The sequence below is a fragment of the Gigantopelta aegis genome, chromosome 3 (genome assembly GCF_016097555.1).
Source record: "Gigantopelta aegis isolate Gae_Host chromosome 3, Gae_host_genome, whole genome shotgun sequence".
Classification (NCBI taxonomy): domain Eukaryota; kingdom Metazoa; phylum Mollusca; class Gastropoda; order Neomphalida; family Peltospiridae; genus Gigantopelta; species Gigantopelta aegis.
Genome location: NC_054701.1, coordinates 79,769,769 through 79,789,863, shown reverse-complemented (window position 1 = coordinate 79,789,863; position 20,095 = coordinate 79,769,769). Strand labels below are relative to the sequence as shown.

Below are 20,095 nucleotides of genomic sequence, written 5' to 3'. Positions count from 1 at the left end.
TGGCGCCCGGCAGGACGAGGTCACGTGACAAGGCCGTGACGTCATCAAGGTCAAGGTCACGGAAAGTAGGTCATGGCACCCGGCAGGCCTGGGTACTACTGCCACAGTATGAACTCGCATTTAATAAGTGCCCCTCCCCCCCCCCCCCCCCCCCCCCCCCCCCCCCCCCCCCCCCCCCCCCCCCCCCCCCCCCCCCCCCCGTTGCTGCCATCTTCCGACGCCTATGTTTTTAAATAAACATGCAAACACAGTAAATAACGCTGGCCTCGTTTTCAGTGTCTTTAAAACACTTGGAATTATTATTAGCCTGTCATTGTACGTGTAAGCGCGATTATTTAATTTGGTATATACGGTAACAAGAAAAAACAAAAAATGTGATGAAATTGCTGCTCGTGTCGCAATACTGTTAATGCAATTTTAGTTAAACGCAGCATTAATTGCAGTACTGTAACTGAATTAAGGGGGTATAAACCATGCAACATCGACTTTCACAATAGGTTGAATATTTTTCAAGTGGCGCAAGTCTCTCCAGCGACCCAGTGGCGGTTCTAGTCGCTAAGTCACGTAAGTGAGGTGGGAAACGCCGCAAGGTTGCCATATCTGCTAGAATACTGCATTTTTGTCAATTTTATAGTAATTGTAAGTATCGATTGCATTTATTTCATTTGATTTAGCTGTTTAGCAGCCATGTAGTTGTGTATTCTTAGTGAGTAGTTGTAACATTTTGCTTTCGGTATGGTACCGGGAACAAAGCACTAATCACAATTTACCGTATCTGGTACAATAAACGTAAATAGGCCTACTTTGATTTGTTCTGGGAATAGGTAAAAACGTGCTCATACAGAAACGTACATATTTTTGGTCAAAACATGCCCAGATATATGTTAGTATGAATGTTTAGCAACACCCCAGCACAAAAATAGGCAAAATATATGTTAAAAATTATAAACATAAGTTTACAAATTTTCTTTCATATTTAAACAATGTCTAGTCTAAACTATGAACTAGGTCAAAACGTACCAAAACCAAAACATACCCATTTTTAGTCAAAACATACCCAGTATCAGAGTTGAAATTTAGCAGTTGCAAGGTCACCTGTGGCAACATTTATTGGTTGCTTAAGGACGACTTCAAATTTTACAAAGTGAGTGACCATCAATTTTAGGGTTTGGCGAGTATGGTACGGTACCAATATAAAATGAAACTCACTGAAGCTGAATATCAAATGCATCAAAACACACCACATCTGTGCTGGCACAAACTATTGATCTGGCAGCAAGACATAAAGTTTAAATGTTTTCTCTTTATTTAATGACACCACTAGAGTACTAGTCTTAGAGGAAGGAATGATTTATTTAATCATGGGCTACCCTTTTCGATTAGTAGCAAGGGATCTTTTATATGCACCATCCCACAGACAAGTTAACGCATACCACAGCCTTTGATATACCAGTCGTGGTACACTGGCTGAAACGACAAATAGTCCAATGGGCCCCTCCGATGGGGATTGATCCCAGATCATCAAGCTGTACCACTGAGCTACGTACCGCCCATAGTCAATAGCCCATAGAAAACCAGCTACATTTTTCAATTATCAGCAAGGGATCTTTTATATGCATCATCCCATAGACAGGATAGCACACACCACAGGTTTTGATATACCAATTATGATGAACTGGCAGGGGCAGGATTTAACTCAGTCGGTTGAGTGCTCAGTTGAGGTGCTTACGTCACAGGATCGAACCACCTCGGTGGATCCATTCAATTTATTGGGGTTTTTCTCATTCCAACAACTGGTAACAGCCATGGTATGGCTGTGGGTGCATGTGCATGTGCAGTGTAATTTTTTACTATCACAGGCATTATTCCATAGGTCGTTGTCGGTATTGTTTTAAGTTTAAACTATTTGCTAGAAATAAGAACAGATCAGATCTAAAGTTTTGAAATAAAGACTTACATGATAACAAAATTACTGTAATAAACAATAAGTACCAGGTACACGTGTATGTTTTCATAGTTTGACAACAAGGTATATTTTTTAAAATGTAAATGTTTGTTTGGGGTTTTTTCCCACAGATTTATTTTTCTTCCAATATTTATTTTATTAGTAGCCTTTACAATATTAAAATTAAACATGCACACACACACGCACGCACGCACACACACACACACACACACACACACATTACATTTTACTGAGTCAGAAAATATTCATTTTGAGGCTGTAGTCTGTTTGAATCAAAAGGGAACTATTGAACACACACACACACACACACACACACCCTTGCCCCCCCCCCCCCTGCTTCCTATGCTAGTGTGTATTAAAGCAACTGATGGAACAACTAAGGTAATGCCTATGCGCCGTTCTACCTTTAGTCTCTTTGTTCTGCATTATCGATTACTTCAGAGACATTTTGGGTATCCACGAGTACTTGAGTACATCAGGGCTCAAACTTAACAAAGGCGCTGACAGCAATTGCCATAGTTGCAAAATGAATAGCCGTCAATCAGGGGCTTCACTGATGGCAATTTTTTGCCGATGGATAAAAATGATTACCATTGGTTGAAGGGACTATTTTTTGTTTTTATATTTGTTGCAAAAGTTACCAATTAAAAATTGCCATAGACAATCTCAAAATTGCCATCGGTAAGCATTTTGTCTGTGGCAAAAATATTTTAAAATTACCATATGTAACTAATTTTTAAGTTCAAAGAAGAACTCTCATTTAATTATATTTTCTTACATCAGTTTTCCATATGCTCGCCGTCGGTTACATTATAGGGCTATGAGACATGGAGGGATAACAAAAGTCGAATATGTGGAATGCAATACAATGACATTACCTTAGATTTTAAAATATTGCCCCTTTGAAGGATGTGTATGTTTATGTACCTTCTTCAATCAGCATTCTCATTATGTGATTAGTCGCACCGACTTGAGTCATGCGATTCGTCGGCTCTACATAAATTGAAACGTATAACACTAAAGTCATTCCAATTTAGGTTTTATTACAGTACGATTCAATCACATGCAACAATTTGGTGCGACTATTCACATAATGAGAATGCCCCTACACGTAGGTAGACTAATAACAAAACATTCCGTGACTAATTCATTATTTGTTTTTCTCCAGTTTCAGAAATCTCCTCTCTCTCTCTCTCCAGTATGAAAAGACGGTGTGCCATATTCCTGAACTTAGTTCTAACTCTGTGTGATGTTGTTGTGACAACTGTGATATTTTCTCACGGAACGAACTTCCACTACCACTTCACCGTGGACTTGTACATGTATGACTTCAGTCATTCGCTGTTCGACCTGTGGATTTTCACACTTATTCGCTCGTCAGTGATCCTCGGCTTAATATGTGCAGCGATTTATAATCCAGTCGCTGCAATACCTCGGGCCAAATTTATCAAGAAAGTGGTTCTCTTGTTTTCTGCTTTGATGTTTATGTACATCATGGCTAAACTTCTGGGATTGTCGGACTTCTCAGAAAATATGCACGACGCTTGGATGTGGGGTATGTTGGGGTGGACTGCTGCAGCCTCGTTTCTGTTTTACGGTGAATGGATATTGATAAGTTCAGTTACTGTTTTAATCGACGTTAAAAATATAAATAGCGATGAAGAGACTTCACCATTATTAGGTAATGGATCAGCGGGGAAGGAATCAAAGGAGAAGAGTGAAACAGCTAAAGCAAAGCGTGTTCCAGTGAGAAGACTTTTCTCGTATATGCTTCCTGATTGGCCTCTTATACTAGTTGGGTTTACATTTCTTATTCTGGCATCAGCAGGTCAGTATTAAGACCAAATCTACGATGGACTCTGTCCAAACCGGAATCTGTGTATACCAGATTTTAGTCTAAATCAGCATAATGTTAACATCCTGTCCAGTGACACAGACCTCATCATTAATGTGGAGCTATCACTCTCGCTCCCGATCACTCCCCTGAGACTAGTTGAAGGAAAGTCATTTTTAACATGAGAATTTATTTGGTATTATTATGGCTCCCCATAATCTAATTTAGGGGAGCAATTAATAACTCCCCTTCAGTGTTTCTGCCAAAAAGATATTTGGGTATGGCGCCATACCCGTTTTACCCTCTGGCAGAAACCCTGCCCTAAATGTGTGGGTTTTTTTACAAGGTTTGGTGACACAAGCTTGGATGATATCTGTCTAATCCAGCACTCTCTGTATACCAGAACATTTGGTCAGTCCCTCTTGAATCCGGTTTAGACAGAGTCCACAGTATTTCATAATTGCTATTAAATTGTAAGAGAAATGATATGTATTTTTATACGTCTGTCTGTTGTATTATGATATGAAATTATCCATACGTCTGTCTGTTGTATTATGGTATGATATTATCCATACGTCTGTCTGTTGTATTATGGTATGATATTATCCATACGTCTGTCTGTTGTATTATGGTATGATATTATCCATACGTCTGTCTGTTGTATTATGGTATGATATTATCCATACGTCTGTCTGTTGTATTATGGTATCTGTTGTATTATGGTATGATATTATCCATACGTCTGTCTGTTGTATTATGGTATGATATTATCCATACGTCTGTCTGTTGTATTATGGTATGATATTATCCATACATCTGTCTGTTGTATTATGGTATGATATTATCCATACGTCTGTCTGTTGTATTATGGTATGATATTATCCATACGTCTGTCTGTTGTATTATGGTATGATATTATCCATATGTCTGTCTGTTGTATTATGGTATGATATTATCCATACATCTGTCTGTTGTATTATGGTATGATATTATCCATACATCTGTCTGTTGTATTATGGTATGATATTATCCATATGTCTGTCTGTTGTATTATGGTATGATATTATCCATACATCTGTCTGTTGTATTATGGTATGATATTATCCATATGTCTGTCTGTTGTATTATGGTATGATATTATCCATACGTCTGTCTGTTGTATTATGGTATGATATTATCCATACATCTGTCTGTGTACCCATTCATCTGTAAACTTTTTAATTTCCAGAGAATACATGTGTATCTTTCTTATCAGTTCATGTAGGATCAATAAATTTTGCATGCAAATACAACCTGTGATGGTGGTGTGTTGCATACCAGAACTAGGTCACCATGATGGGTATATCATATATCTCATCGGTCATTTTGTTTAAAATAAAAAATCAGATATACAGTTTTTGACAAATGAGATATGAAAGCAACTAAATTAGGGTAGGGGTCATTTTTAATTATTGTTGTGATTTTTTTCATTCTTACTTTCTTTCTTTCCAGGTAGAATCTTTATTCCTTTTTACACCGGTGAAGTGATTGATGGGATAGCCATTGATAAATCGAAGGAAAAATTCACACATGCCATCATTACCATGTCCTTAATCACTTTGGGCAGGTGAGATCCAAAATATATTTGTTTAATTCTCTTTTTTGTGTGTGTGTGTGTGTGTGTGAGAGAGAGAGAGAGAGAGAGAGAGAGAGAGAGAGAGAGAGAGAGAGAGAGAGAGAGAGAGAGAGAGAGAGAGAGGAGAGAGAGAGAGAGAGAGAGAGAGAGAGGGAGAGAGAAAGAGAGACAGGGAGAGAGGAGAGGAGAGAGAGTGGGGAGGGAGAGAGAAAGAGAGAGAGAGACACACACACAGAGAGAGTTTTTTTAGTGAGAGAGTATACACATTCAGATGCACTTGCACACACACATCAGTATGAATATATGTACCAGCACCACTGCATACATGTAATGCAGGTATGTTTTATATGATTATTTTCAGTGCCATTTCAGCTGGCATCCGTGGAGGTTGTCTGTCCCTGGTTCTCAGTCGACTTGCCATTCGTCTGCGTAATTGTCTCTTTGCTTCCATTATGAAGCAGGAAGTGGGATTCTTCGACTCTGTAAAGACAGGTGACTTTAAATATGTTAGTTTATAATAGATTTTGTATTACTGAATTTTTGCAAAAACACTATAAGCTTATTTTGTAACGTGGCATTTATCCACAACAGTAATCTTAATTTGTAATGTGGAATTTTCCCACAACAGTAATCTTATTTTGTAATGTGCAATTTTCCCACAGCATTAATCTTAATTTGTAATGTGCAATTTTCCCACAGCATTAATCTTATTTTGTAATGTGCAATTTTCCCACAGCATTAATCTTATTTTGTAATGTGCAATTTTCCCACAGCATTAATCTTAATTTGTAATGTGCAATTTTACCACAGCATTAATCTTAATTTGTAATGTGCAATTTTCCCACAGCATTAATCTTAATTTGTAATGTGCAATTTTCCCACAGCAGTAATCTTAATTTGTAATGTGCAATTTTCCCACAGCATTAATCTTAATTTGTAATGTGCAATTTTCCCACAGCAGTAATCTTATTTTGTAATGTGCAATTTTCCCACAACATTAATCTTAATTTGTAATGTGCAATTTTCCCACAGCATTAATCTTAATTTGTAATGTGCAATTTTCCCACAGCATTAATCTTAATTTGTAATGTGCAATTTTACCACAGCATTAATCTTAATTTGTAATGTGCAATTTTCCCACAGCAGTAATCTTATTTTGTAATGTGCAATTTTCCCACAACATTAATCTTACTTTGTAATAATGAATTTATTCACAACATTAATCTTATTTTGTTATGGAGAATTTTCCACTTTATTTTGTAATGGGGTATTTATTTATAAAATTTTTCAAATTTTGTTATGGGGAAATTATCCACGACATTTTTGTCAAATCAAATAAGAGAGGTTTAATCTTGAATTACACTCAGATAAATTGTTAACATTGAACCGTTGATCATGTTACCCACTTGAGACATTTATAGGCCCGTAGGAACCGGGGCTGGGAGGGGTGTGATTTCACGTGATTTCAAACCAATTTTGAGCAGAGATAAAAAACTGAATCTTGAATGTGAAATGCAAATGTCAACCCAAATTTGAATCATGATTGAACCATCAACGAGAAATAAAGCAGTAATATTGGTTATAATTTCTTTCAGTGTAATAAGCTGATTTGGTTATTAATATATTTTGCTTTAAGACATTTATAGGCCCATAGGAACCGGGGGTGGGAGGCATGTTACCCCACTTGAGACATTTATAGGCCCATAGGAACCGGGGGTGGGAGGCATGTTACCCCACTTGAGACATTTATAGGCCCATAGGAACCGGGGGTGGGAGGCATGTTACCCCACTTGAGACATTTATAGGCCCATAGGAACCGGGGGTGGGAGGCATGTTACCCCACTTGAGGATCAAAACATTTGTTTTTAATTTGTCTTTACAGTGTAACCTGTCCAAACTGAACCCCTGAATAAACCGGAATCTTATAAAAACCAGTGATGCTTCATGGTCCAGAATTTTGTAAAGTCTAAAACACGACCCTCTAAACACTGGATCCTGTCTAAATCAGATAAATATTAGGTCCTGGCATGATCCGGTTTAGACAGGTTTCATTCTATAAACGAAAAACTAAATGTGCCTGTGTTCCCCCATTTTTTTTTTACGACCCTTCACACATCGTTACTACAAACCTATTTAGCACTACAGTGCTCTCGTTATAAGTAAAACGGAAACAGAACTTTATTATTTGCGAGTTGTAAAGTACAAGTCTTGAATTTCTTGCAGGCGATATTACGTCACGGCTGACGTCGGACACAACCACCACGAGTGAAGCTCTGTCGCTGAACATGAATATTTTTCTCAGAAGCTTGATCACAGCAGGTGTGTGTGCATTTGTAAGAAATGCTTGGCCAAAATTACAAATCATACTTTTGAGTTACATGTACCACACATAACTACATTTATCATCCATTAAATGTTTTTGTTGGAGATATCGCTGGCACTATAATTTGCGATATTTCCTACGATATTATCCTAGGAGATGTCGTTTCTTATAATCTTGATTGGTCAAATTTTAATCACAAGATATTATTTTGTTACGTCACTATGTATGTTTCAGTGCTAAACCTATCATTAGTGACATTATGCCACTGTCGTTCTGCTAGTTAACAAATCTACCGCTGCCAAATATAGTGACATTACTGACATTGTTTACAACTGTCGCAAATGAAACAAATGATAATGGATGATAAAAAGAATACCTTCCCTCATGTCTTGCCTCAGATTTCATACTTTTATCAACGAGTGCTGATAAATTATGATATCACAAGACACTTGGGGAGTATCCTCTATATATATAAAATGGTTAAAGGGACATTCCTGAGTTTGCTGCAATTTTTAAGATGTTATCGACTAACAGAGACTTCTGAACGATTATAATTACATATCAAATATATTGTTCTGCATAAAATATTAGTGGCTGTATATTAAACGGGTTTCTGATCGTTCTAATATGTGTATTAGGTTAAATTTCATTTTATTTCTTAAAATATTTTTAATCCAGTTTGGGCTTCTGACAAATATTAAGATGACCAGAAACACATTGACTATACAGACACTGATATTCTAAACAAGAAAATATATTTAATATGTAAGTTTAATTGTAGAAATATTTTATTAGTCGGAAACCTCATATAATGCAGCAAACTCAGGAATGTCCCTTTAAGCACCTGGGGCCAGTTTTCAAACATTAGTTAGCTTAGTGGTTAACAGAACATTTCAAACCCAAGGACTGAATCAGTACAAATAATAATTGAAAACATAATGTGGAAACCTGACTTAGAACAACCAAATGTATCCATACATAATGAAATGTAAAGTTTATTTTGTATTGGTGTAGAAATAATTAAAAGGAAAATATTAGACTAAACCAGTATTAACTATGTTTTGAATAACTTGGTCCTGCATTTAAGAAAAACAGGTTTTGTAAATTCCGCCCACTGCGTGCTGAACTGTCACATCAGTTTATATTGAGGATAATGAACGAGTTACCATTTATTATCAAGTTTATGTTCTACGTGAAATAATTTAAATTGTCACCAGTTTTAGTGAGGGACAAATGAAAACAAGTCTATGAGGGACATAAACTTGATAATAACAAGTTTATTACTACATGTAGCATTTATTTATTACCCCAGCTATTTTTCTTTCGAAAAAACTTTAATTTTTCTATAAGCTTACATGTATAGAAATGGTCTAACATACTTTATACACATATTCTAATTATTGCTACACAATTCTATATTATTTACTTCACAGATAATTAAAAATTAACAAACACAACTTCTATTTACAATATTTGTAGAATTGTTTTATAAAGAATTATATCAAACAAGTATTTTATTACAGATCTACACAGATGACAGATGTCAGTTTTTTTAAACTACCTGATATCATGTGTTGTATGTTATCTAAATCACAATGATGTCATATTTAGTAGGCCTATAGACAGGTCATTGGTTAGTAAGCATTAAATCGTCCAATAGTATAATACGTTAGAACAATGAGTGATATCTTCTCAGTAAGCAATTGTGAAAAATATTTTCTCCGTTATGATTGACTGTAAGGCGTAATAAACAGAGGATAATAAACGAGTTACCAGTTAGTATCAAATTTATGTCCCGAGTGAAATAATTAAAAATTATTTCACGAGGGACATAAATTTGATAATAACTGCATGGTGCCGAGTTTGTTATTCTATTTATTACCTGAGCTATTTTTTCTCTAAAAGCCTTTATTTTCAACAAACATGCACGTACATGTATAGAAAGGATATAAACCACTTTACGCACTGTTCTGAGTATTGCTATAACTTTGTAATTTAATCACATTCATAGATCATGTTCAAAAACAAAAGTTCTCTTTATTCTGGTACAAAATTTATAATGAATTGCATTAAAATTACATTTTGTTATAAATTTAACACCAAAAACAGACAGCTGCAAACGTAAACTCTTTAAACTACATGACGTTATTGTGTGTGTTTGTCAAATCGTGATGACATCATATTTAGTACCGACAAGGTCATTGGTTTGTAAGCGTCAAATCATCCAATAGTATTGTTCATTAGACCAATGCATGATAATTTCTCAGTGAGAGTGCCTGCTGGGGTAATAAAAGATGTTATTTACATAGTTTACAATTATAGGATACTCCAACTTACTGATGTAGATCAGAATCATAAATTTAGTTTTATTGACAACACATTCACTGGTTATCTGGTTATAATATGTTTTTAACAACTTGTTGTAAGACAATTGGTATCTAATTGCCACTCATATAGTATTCTTTATATAGTTATGTTTTCGTTTTTACTAATTCTATTTTTTAAATTATCTAATTAACAGGTGGTGTGGTGTTCTTCATGTTTAAACTATCTTGGCGACTGACCGTGGTAACATTCATAGGTCTTCCAATATTACTGGGTGTGGCTCACGTGTATGGTAATTATTATGAGGTTTGTATTTTCTCCATGCAGTATACAAATGTTACATCGACATATGTGATATATGAACTTAATTGAATTAAAGTATATTTAGGAGCAATGGAAATAATGAATTATTACATGTAATAATAAAAATGTGTCAACTTGATATTACATTCGTACACACCATTTCTTTAACTATCGGGGCAGGATCTAACTTGCTTCAAATACTTGCGCCATAGGATCGAATCACCTCAGTGAACCCATTCTCTGATTGGGATTTTCCCCGTCCCAACATTTGCCAAAGACAAGGGTATGTGCTGTCCTGTCTGGAAAAGTACATACAAAAGATCTCTGCTGTTAATGAAAAAATATAGTGGGCTTGACATCCAGTAGTTGATGATATAAAATTAATTTGCTTTAGTGGTGGAATTAAACAAAACAAAGTTTTTTAGATTTCTTTAATTGTCTTGCACTTAAATGTTTTGTTTTTGCTGTCCAGTACTTTTCATGCAAGCTATCATAGCTTTGTCTGTTGTCTAGTTTATGTAGTATAACAAAAAATGTTTTCTTTATTCAGAAATTGGCAGAACGTGTACAGGACAGTCTGGCAAAGGCTAACTCTGTAGCAGAGGAGGCGTGTTCTACCATGAGAACGGTTCGCAGCTTTGCCAATGAAGAAGGGGAGATAACCCGATACAAGAAATCACTTGAGGATACGTACAAGCTATATAAGAAGGAGAGTCTAGCCTACGCAGGCTATATGTGGTCAACTCAGGTTTGTGTTTGTCATATGAGGAACAAAATTTTAATACTTTCTCGTTCATTCACATCTCATTCTGCTGAAAGAGCATGAGAAAATGTATACAAAAACAAAAAAACATTGCTGGATGGTGAATATTATAACACCTGTTAAGTTTGAATTTTTTAATATATATAATTACACTTTACACACTTTGTATGAATGGCTTCTTGCTAATGCACTATGCTATTCATACCATGTGAGTCCGTGTGTAATGCAGTTCTGTGGTTCATATACTTCCAAGATTGTAAAACAAATACCACATTCAGTTTTCTAAGTGATTAGCTTTCTTCTTTAAAATTTCTACTGTCTATCTATTATTAATACCCTACTGATCCCACCAGAGGGGACTATAGGGTGTTTTTTTCTCCGTCCATCTGTCTGTCCCACATATAATTTTCTGGATGTTTTTTTCTGTCCCACATATAATTTTCTGGATGTTTTTTTCACAGTGCTTGAGTTATTAAGCTGAAATTTTGTTTAGAGCTTTATCATGTACTGTTACAGATCAAGTGTATGTTTCATGGCGATTTACCAATTTTCCACAGAGTTATGGTCTTTGAATTCAGGAAAAAAAAAAAAAATTGGGTGCAGTACGGGACATGTATTGCTTTACTTTCAGAATGCTTGTTGAACTATATCCTATTGTGACACTGAATAATTTATGGTTCTTTTGATGTGTATATTATATAATTACTTGGAATATTTAAGGGGTTTTTTCTTTTCAAAGATCTTGGAGCTGGCTCTAACAGTGAGTGTTCTGTATTTTGGCGGCCATCTTGTTATTGCTGACAAACTTTCTGGAGGAAATCTGGTGTCATTCATTCTTTATACGCTGGAGCTTTCCAGTGCCCTCGATGTGAGTATTTTACTTTTAAACAGTGGCGTAGGAAGGTGTCAAAAAGTGGGGGCCACACTTTTATATTTACACACTTTTACACTATTATAAAGCCATCCCCCCGGGGGGGGGGGGGCACATGCCCCCCCCCCCCCCCCCCCCCCCTTCCTACGCCAGTGTTAAATTGTTAATAAGCTTCATAATTAGTCAAATAATTGTCTTGCATAATTGAGGCACAGACCGAATATATAAAAGATTATCATTACATGTTTATTTTAAATGTATATGCGTTTTAAAGGTTAAATTTATAATAAAGTAAAGTTAAACCCAGACAAACTGTTTTGCTAAGTTATGTCAAATATCATTTTTCTTTTACAATCTGGGTGGGACGTAGCCCAGTGGTAAAGCCCTCCCTTGATGTGCGTTCAGTTTGGGATCGATCTCTGTCAATCCCATTGGGTTATTTCTCATTCCATGACTGGTATATCAAAGGCTGTGGTATGTACTACCCTGTCTGTGGGATAGTGCATATAAAAGATCCCTTGCTACTAATGAAAAAATGTATTAGGTTTCCTCTCTAAGACTATATGTCGCAATTACCAAATGTTTGACATCCATTAGACAATGATTAATATATCAATGTGCTTTAGTGGTGTCATTAAACAAAACAATTTTTTTCTTCTGTTTTTTTTCTTCTTTTGCAATCTCATATTATTTTTACTCCTTATTGATACTGGTGCCACAATAGTTTTTAAATGACACAATGCTTAACATCATTAATGAAGGGTTTTATAAACAAACAAACCTAAACAGAATACGATTTGTTTATTTCGCAGAGTTTAGCAAGTGTGTACACTGGTATTAATATTGGTATCAATAGTTATTAAATGACACATTGCTTTAACTCATTTATGAATGTTTTACAATCAAAAAAACCTAAATAAATTGTGATTTGTTTATTTTGCAGAGTTTAGCAAGTGTGTACACTGGTATTATGCAGGCCATTGGGGCATCACATAAAGTGTTTGAATATATCGATAGAAAACCGGTTTTGTCTACATCTGCTGGAAAATTCATTCCCGACACTCTTGATGGCAAGATGGATTTTAGAGATGTCAGTTTTGCCTACCCGTCCAGACCCGAGACTTTAGTCTTAAAGGTATACATGCAGTCAGTTTTGTGATCATATTTTTATTGCATACCCATCTAATCTAACTATACTAATAAAGAACTTCTAACCAGCCAATAAATCTTTTTTTTATTGAACGTGTAATACAAAATCTCATATTCAATAGTCAATATTCATAGTCAATTCCACAAAATTCAACTAACTTTCCAGAGAATGTAAGTTGTGATATTTAATTAAACTTTTGTTAATCATAATATAAAAAGGGTATGTAATAAATACAGAACCACAGACCTGTTGTTTTGCCATGTTATTTATTGCACTCATTTATCGTGAGCAAGATTTATTATATACCACTCGACTGCTACACGGTCTCGTGGTATAATATTCTTGCGCACTATAAACTTGTACAATAAACAACATGGGAAAACAACTGGTACTGTAAGTATATATATATTAAATTGAGATGGTTGTGATAGAGAAGAATATTTTAAAATCTTAAGTAACTGGAACTCCATTAATGATATTTTCACCTAGGTTGGTTTACATAAATTATGTTTGCATACCTTTATGTTCCCAGAACAGTATACTGGAATCTTAATTAAAGGATATTAGAATGAAAATAAGATGAATGTTTTACTATTAGCTAATTAAGCTTTAGATGACTATTTTATTGGGTGGTATTCTGTATTGTTTTGGCTAGTTTTGAGCTTACACATAGGGAGGTGGGTATCTGATTGAAGAGCGCTCGCATGAGGTGTTTTGGCCATATGATCAAAACCTTCAGTGGACCCATATTTTGTCCCAACCAGTGCCCTACAATTGATATATCAAAGGCTGTGGTATGTGCTGTCCAGTCTGTGGGAAAGTACATATAAAACATACCTTGCTGCTAATGAAAAATGTAGTGTGTTTTCTGTTGGACTTTAGGTCAGAATTACCAAATGTTTGACATCCAGTAAATGATGATTAATAAATCAATGTGCTATAGTGATGTCATTAAACAAAGAAAACTTGTAACTCTTTTTTTTTTATACACATTTTGGTACCAAGATGCAATCACGGTTTTGACTGCCCCATAATACATGTTATTTATGTGTTGTGTTTCAGAATATCAGTTTCTTATTTATAGGTTGTGTTTCAGAATATCATTTTCACAGTGAAGCCCGGTGAGATTCGAATATCAGTTTCTTATTTATGTCTTACGTTTCAGAGTATCATTTTCACAGTGAAGCCCGGTGAGATCATAATACCCGGTACATGTTATTTATATGTTATGTTTCAGAATATCAGTTTCTTATTTATATGTTATGTTTCAGAATATCAGTTTCACTGTGAAGCCCGGTGAGATCGTAATACATGTTATTTATATGTTATGTTTCAGAATATCAGTTTCACTGTGAAGCCCGGTGAGATCATAATACATATTATTTATGTGTTGTGTTTCAGAATATCAGTTTCTCGTAGAACATTTTACGAGACAAGTACGGGCGATGTTTATGTGTTGTTTCAGGACTAGAATATCAGTTTCACAGTGAAGCCCGGTGAGATCATAATACATGTTATTTATGTGTTGTGTTTCAGAATATCAGTTTCACTGTGAAGCCCGGTGAGATCGTAATACATGTTATTTATATGTTATGTTTCAGAATATCAGTTTCACAGTGAAGCCCGGTGAGATCATAATACATGTTATTTGTGTGTTGTCTTTCAGAATATCAGTTACTTATTTATGTGTTATGTTTCAGAATATCAGTTTCACGGTGAAGCCCGGTGAGATCATAATACATGTTATTTGTGTGTTGTCTTTCAGAATATCAGTTAATTATTTATGTGTTATATTTCAGAATATCAGTTTCACGGTGAAGCCCGGTGAGATTGTGGCTCTGGTTGGACCGAGCGGTGGGGGTAAGAGCTCCTGTGTTAACCTCGTAGAACATTTCTACGAGACGAGTACGGGCGATGTTCTTCTCGACTCCGTGCCCATACAGGACTATGACCACAAGTACCTGCACAAGAAGGTAATGTTAGTTTAGATGCAGGGGAATCTGATTTTTTCCCATTCCATCCTGAGCTCCACAACTGGTGTTTTATGTACCAGAAAAGTGTTTATTATAAAATACCCCTTTTTCATGCTGGTGTATCATAAACAATCCCATTATGTTGCTTTCAGACTATGTTCAACATTATTATATATTTAATATCTGATAAGAATTTGCAAAGTCGCCAGATGTAAGAAGTTTAATAGGACGAATATGTTTTATATATAATAGCTAAAAAGCTGATTAAAAAATCAAATAAATATAATTAATTGAGGAGCTTTATTTTCTTTTTTTGGTTTACTAAAAGTTCAACTTGAAATATAGCTACAGATTTTTCTCCAAATTGCTAACAATGTTTTTTTTAGGGCAGTTCAGCTTACACCCTTACATAATGTACTGAGGTGTCTGGAGATCTGGTTAATTTGTATAAGACACATATTCCTTAGGAATTTGATAAACTGAGAAGACAACCTAATAAAACTTTAAAAAATTTGTTTTCATAAAACAATTACAAAATGATTTAAGTACTAACTGCAATTATTGTTTGCTTCATGAAATATGAATGCAAAGAACTAAGAATTGTTTAGCCAATCAGATTGCCTTAAAGTGTATAGATGAAATGAAAATTTAATCATTTGTTTTTAATGTGTCAATTTTGATGTAATTTTGTTTAAACAATTATGAATTAAAAATAAATTAATATGTCAATTTTGAAGTAATTTTGTTTAAACAATTATGAATTAAAAATAAATTAATGTGTAATTTTGAATTAAAGGGTCTCTAAAACCAGATGGGTTTTTTGTTTTTTTGTAGATTGCCTTGGTGAGTCAAGAACCCGTTTTGTACGGCCGCACCATCCACGAGAACATTGCTTATGGCCTGGACGAATGTACCGACGAGCAGGTCAAACAGGCGGCCATCTTGGCCAACGCTGACCAGTTCATCATGGAGATGAAGGACCAGTACCAGACACAGACTGGGGAAAAGGGGGTGCAGCTCTCGGGTAAGTTTATGGTTTTCTTCAAGGAAAAGAGTGGGATGTAGCTTAGTGGTAGAGTGCTCGCCTGTTGAATCATATGATTAATCATCCACTATATAGTTTTCCAGCCTTTTTTTCACAATGCCTCAAGTTACTGAGCTGTAATGTTGTGTGTAGCTTTATCTTATACCGTTACAGATCAATTTTGACTTCGTGGCAATATACCCATTTCTGCTCTTGAACTTAATAGAACAAAAAAATTCACAATGCCTCAAGATATTCAGCTATAATATTGTGTATAACCGTAACATGTCCCGTTACAGATCAAGTTTGATTTTCATGGCGATTTACCCATTGGTTACTCTTTTGGCCCTTGAACTTAGAAGATATAAAAATTTGTTGACCCGATAATCAGGGTTTCTGCCAGAAAGACATTTTTGGGTATGGCACTATGGAATTGAATGCAACTGCAGAAAGAATTGGGTTAGGTTTAAGGTTAGGGTTTAGAAAATCATACAGTAATGATAAAAGTCATTAATTTTGTCAAAAGGTTAAGTTAAAAAAAAAAAAATCTGGAAAATCTTTTGGGTATGGCGCCATACCTGTTTTACCCTCTGGCAGGAACCCTGATAGGGGCATGTATTGCTTTAGCAGTACTCTCAGAATACTTGTTTAAATGACTGGTAATTTTGTTTTGTCTTGTTTTAGGAGGTCAGAAACAGAGGATAGCGATTGCCCGAGCTCTGATTAGAGACCCACGAGTCCTACTCCTCGATGAGGCAACCAGTGCACTGGACGCGGAGTCGGAGCATATGGTGAGAACCAGTCAATGACTGTTGACAATGTGTTTTGATTAGCTCTTTCTTGCTCACATAGAAACTGTTTACATTTAACAGGGAAAATTTTAAACAATAAAAAATTATTAATTTTAATACCCATATTTGCATATTTAGTAGACAGTTAATAACATTGTCACTGGACGCAGAATCGAAGCATATGGTGAGAACCAGTAAATGACTTTTGACACTGTGTTTTGATTAGCACTTTCTTGCTGATATAAAAATTGTTTACATTTAACTGGGAAAATTTATTTGGATATTTAGTAGACAGTTAATAACATTGTCACTTGATGCAAAATCGAAGCATATGGTGAGAACCAGTCAATAAATGTTGAGATTATGTTTTGAGTAGACAGTTAATAACATTGTCACTGGATGCAGAATCAAAGCATATGGTGAGAACCAGTCAATGAATGTTGAGATTATGTTTTGAGTAGACAGTTAATAACATTGTCATTGGATGCAGAATCGAAGCATATGGTGAGAACCAGTCAATGACTGCTGACACTGTGTTTTGACTAGTTCTTTCTTGCTGATATAAAAATTGTTTACATTTAACAGGGAAAATTAAAAAGAAAAAAAAAAGATTAATTTTAATACCCATATATGGATATAAAGTATGAGTATTTAGTACAGTGTCCATAAATGGTAGATAACAACATGAGCATTTGACAACATAAGTTCCTCAGACTAAATAGTTAATAATATTGTCGCTGATTGGATAATCTTACCTCTAGGTGATAACCTGTGTAGCCATTCTGTTTATGATCACAACCACACACCGAAAAAGATTGAAACTTTTTAATTTTTAAGACAGTAATTTACCTTTCAGGACCAACTCTGGGTGATCAGAAACTTTCGCCAAATTATCTAAAAAATTGCAAAACTTTGAGCTATTTTCCAACAAAATATCAATTATCACACAAATTGTTTTCACCAAATTAAAATAAAGTTTGCAAGTTGTTCTTAAAATTCACAATTGGCGAATTTGGCGAGTGCCAGAGCTAGCCTGCCTTTATGTTTACTGGATACACTACACTGTTAAAATACATTTATCCAGCAATCACTGTATACATTGGCAAGATATGGTGACTAGATAAATCTCTATGCTTACTGGATACACTACACTGTTAAAATACATTTATCCAGCAATCACTGTATACATTGGCAAGATATGGTGACTAGATAAATCTCTATATTTTTAGGTCACGTGTCATAAGCCCGACTTGACTCGAGTATTTCAGACTAGATTTTCAATAAACATACTCTTTAAATCATTTGTTTAAGTACATTAAATACAAGTAACTTTTAGTTTTGTGATAACAATACAAAACTTATATATTTATTTACGAATTAACAGTTTAGAAATGCTTTTTGAATGTGACAGAATAGCTAGCGTCTTACAAAGAATGACATCATGTATCTTGTATGACATCATACGGAAAAGGCCTTGCTAGCTTGATGATACTCGGTTTGCGTACACAAAAATGGAATAAATAATGATTTTCCAACTATTCATGTAGGATTGCAGGATAAAAGAAATAACTGGTTACTGTCTTAAGATATCGGCTTTATCCTTCTCAGGTCAAATAGTGAATTCGCCATTCTAACCGTCACAGGATAAAGCCAATACCTTAAGACAGTAACCAGTTATTCCCTATATATAGATTATTTCGGTACATCAAGTCTGTTAATTTTTTCCTTCAGGTGCAACAAGCACTATACAGCAACATGAGTGGGCGGACTGTGATTATTATCGCACACCGACTGAGCACAGTGGAAAAAGCCCATCGTATCGTCGTCATAGAGAAAGGAGAAGTCAAGGAACAAGGCACTCACAGGGAACTACTTGCAAGAGGAGGGATGTACGCCAGTCTGGTTAAACGGCAGATTCTTGGATTTGATCAGATGGACTAGAACACAAACAGTAACGCTGAAGATAAACAGTATTTGGAAGGGACGAATCCTCCGTGATTAAACCATCGGACTACAGGCTGTTAGGCACAGGATTGGCAGCGTGGTACCGGCTCCCACCCAGAGTGAGTTTTAATGACTCGATGGGTAGGTGTAAGACCACTACACCCTCTTCTCTCTCATTGATAACTAATGCACTGTCCTGGACCAGATAGCTACGGTGTGTGCCCAGTCCAGCATGCTTGAACATTAATTGCATACAAGCACGAAAATAAGTAAAGAAAGGAAAAGAAAGGTTGATCATACATCTTGTTAAAAAAACCTACAGAAAAAACTGGCTGTAAAATAGAGATCACACTGGAACAAATTTTAGTTTAACAATATTTAGATTTGTAGAGTATTTCCGTAAATATTTATTAAAATGTGGTTAATTTCATTAGCCAAAGACTAAATGTTGTCTCCATTTTGTATTAAAATTTGCAATTGGCTAATTTGGTAATGGACGGGGTGAGTCATGTAAAAGTGGCAACATGTAATAAACAAAAAACAGTTACTTGACTATTGCTGTGGGTACAGAGCAGGTTTATCCTAGTAGCACATGCTACAGGCCGCGTACATTTATTTTTCACAAGTAATTTTTCCCCTCACTGAGGAGGTTGCAAAATATATATCCTTGGAAGGCGGCCCCGCACAGGGCTTCAAGAATTGTTATAAACATCCACTAGCCATGGGATCAGTGATTTAAAAAAGTTACTAGTCATGATTAAAAATTCACTAGCCCTACTTAAGTAAATACAATTTTACTAATAGGAATAACTGGATATGCCATCTAAAGAAGGAGACAGAGCTTAAAAACCCTTTGATTTGAGGGGAGGAAGGGGCAGGATATTCACATTTACAAAATAAACTTCAGTGGCATACATTAAGTAAACACAATTTTACTAATAGGAATAACTGGATATGTCATCTAAAGAAGGAGACAGAGCTTAAAAACCCTTTGATTTGAGGGGAGGAAGGGGCAGGATATTCACATTTACAAAATAAAGACTTAAATGCAGCATTTGACCAAAAACTATTCACTAGCCATCGGGCATGGTAATAGTAGTTATTTACTAGCCTAACATTGAATATCACTAGCCATGGGAGTGGGGCTACCATAATCCAGAAGCCCTGCCTGCAGATCATTAAACCAGCTGTGTGTGGGTGGCATTTTAAGGCA

At 35.4% G+C, this 20,095-nt stretch overlaps 1 protein-coding gene across 1 annotated transcript; it reads left to right on the top strand.

Moving 5' to 3' along the window:
- The first annotated feature begins 411 nt into the window (after nt 1–411).
- LOC121366124 (ATP-binding cassette sub-family B member 9-like) lies at nt 412–19,328 on the top strand. Its single transcript, XM_041490697.1, has 13 exons — nt 412–639; nt 3,135–3,794; nt 5,292–5,406; nt 5,777–5,907; nt 7,639–7,734; nt 10,260–10,369; nt 10,917–11,114; nt 11,869–11,997; nt 12,944–13,135; nt 14,950–15,123; nt 15,958–16,147; nt 16,832–16,938; nt 18,670–19,328. The coding sequence occupies exons 2-13, from the start codon at nt 3,167–3,169 to the stop codon at nt 18,877–18,879; spliced, it is 2,280 nt and encodes a 759-aa protein (XP_041346631.1). The 5' UTR covers nt 412–639; nt 3,135–3,166; the 3' UTR covers nt 18,880–19,328.
- Nucleotides 19,329–20,095: the final 767 nt, after the last annotated feature.